General features: G+C 36.6%; 1 protein-coding gene across 1 annotated transcript; it reads right to left on the bottom strand.

Moving 5' to 3' along the window:
* Positions 1–4,414: 4,414 nt before the first annotated feature.
* On the bottom strand, positions 4,415–6,042 carry LOC149203555 (proton pump-interactor BIP103-like). The gene is made up of 6 exons (XM_089401910.1): positions 5,890–6,042; positions 5,601–5,603; positions 5,246–5,434; positions 4,868–5,152; positions 4,600–4,701; positions 4,415–4,513 (listed from the first exon to the last, which is right to left on the bottom strand). The coding sequence occupies exons 1-6, from the start codon at positions 6,040–6,042 to the stop codon at positions 4,415–4,417; spliced, it is 831 nt and encodes a 276-aa protein (XP_089258036.1).
* Positions 6,043–6,481: the final 439 nt, after the last annotated feature.

Raw genomic sequence — 6,481 nt, 5'->3', positions numbered from 1 at the left:
CGTATCCACAATCGAATTGTCTTAAGCTTAAGGAAAAATATATAAGAATGAAGAGGGAAGAAGCTCACATAACTCAAGAGATGAAAGAAGATGGAATGAAGCAAAAGAAGGAATATCCACTGGATCTCTACTTCTAGACTTCTTTCAAATTTTTGAGTAGAATATAGGAGCATGTAGGAATAAATTAACTTGCATGGCTAGAATCACCCTCTAGAATCTAGCAACATGATGTACATAAAGTTGTAGACACTCATGTAGATGTAGCATTTATGAGAAGAACAAAAATTCATAAGTAGAGATATATTCTAGAATATAGGAGCACGATAGATATAGCTCAAGATATTAATGTAGAAGAAGTATACCTAGTATAGGACTTCACATATGATGAACTAAAATTGATCATGATAAGAATCTTAGAAAACCTACTTCATAAAAAGAAATGAAACATTTGTAGGGAAGGGATCTTTAAGATCCTATGGTGCAATCTTCAAAAGAAGGTTCATAAACCATGCAGGCGCCTCATTGGGAATCCCATTCATGGTATTTAAGAAAAGGGATTATATGCAGGGAAGCTAAGATGTAGCAAGAAGGAACAAACCAAGTTCAATCAAATGAAGTAAGGATGATCAAGTGAAAATCAAGATAAGGTATGTATGCATCAAAGTTTAATCCATGTTATCATTTGTATATTATTGAGTCATGGGTAGAGTTCTATAACATGATCAAGAATGAAAGAATCTCTTTCACCAAGGACATGCTCAAAGGCATGCACTACAATGTGATGAAGGTCAACAAAAGAATATGCTCACATAAGGAGCATAAGATTGTTAACTAAGAAGAAAGAAGAAATATTGACAAGTACAGAAAGAAAGCAATGGAGGAATGCTCTCACAAGAAGCATTAGATGGTTGACCTATCTATCTAGAAGAAAATGAAGAAAGAGATCAAGCATGTGAATAACACCATGATCACCAAGAATCACTATCTCACAAAATCCCTTTAGAAGATATCTCCCAAAAGAAGGCAGGACAAATCTGATAAAGAAAGGACCCTTGACACATATGAAGGCCTTGGAGATACAAAAGGTCCAGATAATTGATTCTACTCTACATAAATGTTGTGATGAAGAAGCCATCCAACAAAATAAAAAGCAATGTTGAAGCAATATGAGGATGAAGTCATGATGGGATACTAGGCCAAAATAAGTAACCTAAGTAATTACTGTGTAGCATTAAGAGTATTCTAAAGCATGGACAAGATGACAAAGGAGTAGCCAAGATGACAAGAAATCCCAACAGTCACTTTCCATGAAGCAATGACATGAAAAACCAAGAAGGAAACCTAGAAGAAGCTCGTACAAAGACTTCATGACATCAAGAAAGAAAGGAGATCAAGCGCTGAAGGACCCATGAAGAAGAAGCTGCCGATGAAGAAAAGAGTCCCCAGTTAAGAGGGAGCTCTAATAGGTCCCTGATCAAGAGGGATTTTTTTTATCACCCCTAATTACAAAGGAGTGACAATTGTGTTTTTCCATTTCATGGGTCATGCACTAAATGAGGATCAACAACCGTAAGTCTAGATGTAGGCCATGAATGGAAATTTAAACACAAGATAGACATAACATTCTTGTCTTCACTTGGGAAGAAAGAATGGGAGGATTAGGTAATCATCTAGCATTTGATACTCTTTGAGGATGTGTAGGGAATCCAAGACAAGAGTAGGCAAGAGGATCGATGTTCTTTACACGCTCGGAACCCAAGATAAAAATAGTCCTAAAAGGTCATACTTGGAGAACATCTGAGTGGGTATGTACCTTGAGAGACAATGATGAAGGTGTTTATAAATCATTGGTCTCACTAACATTGTAGCTCATGGTCTCGTAAAGAGATGGAGTTGTTAGTCAAGGCATTGCACTATGACAATGCTGATGAATATGATGCTATAACAGATGGATTGCAAATATGGTTTCTCTTATGTGAATTCTTCAAGATTGAAAATTGCCAAACAACTTGTAATTTTGTATGAATATCTCCCTAGTTAAGAGGGAGTTTTAAAGGAAATGTAACTAGGTTACGTCTTAATAAATGTAATTTTCGTATTTGTATTTATTCAAGAAAAGATAAATCATTTTTGTAATATTTTTCAATGAGTTTCTTGCTCATTGAAAGTGCTTATAGGAAGTAAAAGTCAAAATATAATTATGATAATACCCCTTGAGGATTGTTTCTAGGGGTTTTGTCCACACATTCAAAGATTCCAAAAGTCAACTTATGCAGATTAACAACAATTGAATACATTACATTTAAATGCCTCATTTAGATATACACCTAGGCCTACAAGGTATCCAAGGAAAATGAAGAAGGCTCTCCCTATAACAAAGATAAGAAGCCCTAATGTTCTAGGATTTTAAAGTGCTTCTAGGAAGTCAAAGTCAAAATATAATTATGATAAGACCCCTCGAGGGCATGTTACATCATGTATAAGGTCATGGAAACATATCCAAGCAAAGTCAAATCCTCTCCTAGCATGAACGAAGTCTCCTATAATTTTGGTGTAAATTATCATGTCAGCCTAGAGGACAATCAAGTCGACCTAAAGAGGAGGGACAATCCTCTATTTATAGAGGCTCTCCACTCCTCATTCTACACACAACTCTCTCTGAAATCTGCAAGCAAGAAGAGGGCTAAAACGACGAAGAGAAGAGAAAGAAGAGGGCTACAAGAGCATCGAGATAAGAAGACAAAACAACAAAGGTAAGGAGGCCAATTCTGAAGCATCTATAGCCACATGTACGATTAAACAACAATTGAAGACATTACACTTAAAGGCCTCATTCAAATATACACCTAGGCCTACAAGGTATCCAAGGAAAGTGAAGAAGGCTCTCCCTATAACGAAGATAAGAAGCTTCAATAGGAAAAAACTTACAAAGAGTTTTTCTCTCAAGAGTGGAGAGGTTTTGTCCCTAGTAGAGAGCCAAAAATTGTGTTATTATTATCTTTTTTGGGTAGCAACTTGATGTAGTACACAAATATGCACTAATAAAAAGAAGAAGAAGCATAAGCTAACAAGAAAAGTAAAAATACTCCACAAATTGTTATCAAGTAACAAAGAATCATCACAACATTACTTTGCCCTCGATTCTTCAACAACGTAGAGGATGGGAGAGACAGGAAGAGAGAAAGGTAGAGAGAGATATTTATTTGGAGGGGGGAAGAGAGGGAGGGAAGAACAAGACATTGAGAGATAGAGGTGAAGAGAGAGTGGGAGTGATAAGGGAGAGATGAATATGGAATGAGGGAGAGAGGAGACAAGGGAAGGGAGAGAAAAAGAGAGGATACAAATATGAAAAGAAGGGTAAGAGAGAGACATGGAAACATAGAAATGGACAAGGGAGAGAGGGGAAAAGCGAGTAGGAGAGAGAGAGAGGGTGGAGAGAGAGAGTGGGTTTTATGGGGGTGAGAGACAAAGGGAGGTGGGAGAGAAAGGGAAAGAGAGGAAGGATAAGGGAGGGAAATTGAGATAGAGGAGAGAGGGGGAGAGAGAGATGGAGTTGGATGGGGGAAAGAAATGGAAGGAAGAACAAAGATATTGAAAGATAGAGGTGGAGAGAGAAAGAGAGTGATAAGGGAGAGATGAAGATGGAATGAGGAAGAAAGGAGATGACTAAAACGAGATCGAGCTTAACTCTCAAACAAGCTAGATCCATCTTAACTCCATTTCTATAAAGCCCTAAAAGGGATCAAAACCTCTTTTTTTGAGTGCAAAACTTAAATTATCTATAATTTATTATTTCAACTTTCTCTAAATTCACACACTAAACCCATAAAGTGCTCTTATAAAATTATAACAACTCTCTCTAAGTTCACACACTAAACCCATAAAGTACTTCTATAAAATTATAACAATTTTCTTCTCTAGTTTCACACACTAAACCCATAAAGTACTCTTATAAAATTATAACATTTAATCCATCTACGTTCACACTAAACCCATAAAGTACTCTTATAAAATTATAACATCTAATCCATCTGCAAATGAAAATTTTTCAATCAATATCATTTCATAGTAAGCCATACAACGAGTTACAAGTAACCAGATTCAATTGTATTTTCAAAATTTTCCTTGCAAGTTCATCATTCTATATTCAAGACAATATTTTTCTTTTACATTATAGTACTATAAGGAAAGAACAAGTACAGCCGGACTTACGTTGATAACAAAACCAAAAAAAGACCACCCTTATAGAAGGCCTGTGTTTGCCCTACCTAAAAAAGGACCCTTACAGAATGGTACCAGTGTTTGTCAGAATATAACACAAAAATATCAGTGCCATATTAAGCCTGTTATGAGAATACACGCCCTATATTAGTAATTGTAAACGTCGGGTCAGTCGCGATATGCAGCACTGGAATTAGGGGGCATATTGTGCATTTTGAGCTCTCAACTTTCTCTGCTCGTATTCCTCTCTGAACTCTTTATTCGCATTCCATAATCTCATGAACTTTTCAACCTGCAAGTGAGAGTGGATATTCAACTTAGTTTTCCTTCCACCTCCAACTTAGTGGGAAAAAACCGAAAATAAGAAGAGGATAATACCTCCAGCCTCGATCTGTCTTCCAGAGCAGAAGGGTTAGGGTTGGCGAGGTACTCAAATGTTGCATCGTCGATCTCGGCCCGCATTTGCAAACAAAGTTTATTCTGAAAGAAAGGAGGACGGTATCAGCATATTATAAATCACCTTCAATATAACTGGGCTCCAAATATTCAGAAGAAGAGAAGATTTTAGTAGAATATATATACTTAGGGTTTCAGAAGAAGATAAGAATTTAGTAGAATTTATATTTAGGGTTTGCAGAAAACTTACGTTTTGATATCGCTGCTTCCGTAGTTGCTGTAGAGATGGATATACCTCGCCGATCCGATTACTGTAGTATTGGATGTCATTGTCCAGAGAGGAAATCTCGAAATCAAGTTCCCTCAACTCTTTTTTCACATTCCAAATCTCTTTCAATTTCCTCTTCAGGTTCCAATCTTCAATGCTCAAATTTTGTCCTCTCGATCTCTCCAGATCTTTTAACTGTTTCAGGAGGTGGTTCTCTTCTGCTCGTGTATTCCGACCGCCCTTTATTTGAGCCTCCAGTTTTCTTACCTGCACAAGCCACAGAGAAAACATTTGATAAGAGAGTTTGGTTCTATAAATATTTTAAATAAAATTGAAGGTACAAACCCTAAGAAACCCTACCTCTTGATCAATCTCAGCTTCAGATTTGAATGTATTAGTGTCTTCGCCGGCATTTGCTCGCACTCTCACGTTCTTGAAATTGAACTGCAATTCCGATAACCTTTTACTTATTTCGTTGCAGCGTTCTTTGCAGGCCTTTTCTTCAGCGAAGAGAGGCTTTAACTTCTCTAAAACTTCCCTCCGCTTTGCCTGCAACAAAGCATTTTATATTAAAATTCAGTGTGGCTAGTTCACCTACCGCTAATTTCTTCAAAATGCAAAAAATGCAAATTTGGGATTACACAGTCTGTCACTATCATTTCAATTTCAAGAAATATACCGTCTGTCACTATCATTTCAATTTCAAGAAATATACCGTCTGTCAGTATCATTTCAATTTCAAGATATTCAAATATTTCTGTCTTTCCTTTTTTAACCCTTGGTATAAATATTTGTCACACAAGCAGCCATGTCTCTAAAACCCTTATGAAACAGAATTGAATCCTCTAACTTCCATCCTAACTATTGTATATGTATATGAAGAATAAAACCCTAATGGAAAAGAAATTTAAACACAGTAGGTTCCCCTCTAAGTATTATAATTGGACTCAAAATGCAAAATGCTGAAACTTTAAAACAACTGAACGTTAGTTTATTTTAGTTACCCTTGTGGCTCTCATGGTCTGGATTATCTCAGAGCGGGCTCTACGACTCTCAGCAATTTCTCTCTCGAGCGATTTCAACTCGGGCAACTCCAGAAAAGGATACGCAGCGAAGTAAAATTCTTGCTGGTACTGGGATTTTGGATCGGAAGCCATCATCTTTTCTTTCAACAATCACAATGAATTTTACCACACAGCCAAACTTCAAATAAGAAAATCAGTAATACTGAGCTTTACATTCTATCAGATACGAAGCTGCCGCTATAAATTGTCGTGTCGTGAGTTGGATGAGTATTATATAGCTACTCGGCTGAAAGCCCAAAACAATGTACATCGAATCCGGACTCGGACAAACCGTGTCGGCTCTAAATGGGTTAAATACTATTTAGGGAAAGTTTTAGTTGATGTTCAATTTTATAACGTAGTTAAATGTATAATGGTGGATTAATTAGCTATATAGGATGAACATTTTCTAGTGGACACTCCAATCCATTGGTCTACAAAGCTTTTTGCTTTTTGGTTTATCATGATATTTGGAATGTTTACCCTAAATTTTTTGGTTTTCCATGATATATGTATTGTCTACTCTAGATTT

Source organism: Pinus tabuliformis, chromosome 2_1 (genome assembly GCF_031772625.1).
Source record: "Pinus tabuliformis cultivar Carrire ecotype Pingquan chromosome 2_1, CPIR1, whole genome shotgun sequence".
NCBI lineage: Eukaryota > Viridiplantae > Streptophyta > Pinopsida > Pinales > Pinaceae > Pinus > Pinus tabuliformis.
The sequence above is the reverse complement of the archived record's forward strand: the minus strand, read 5'-3'. Positions and strand labels throughout refer to the sequence as shown.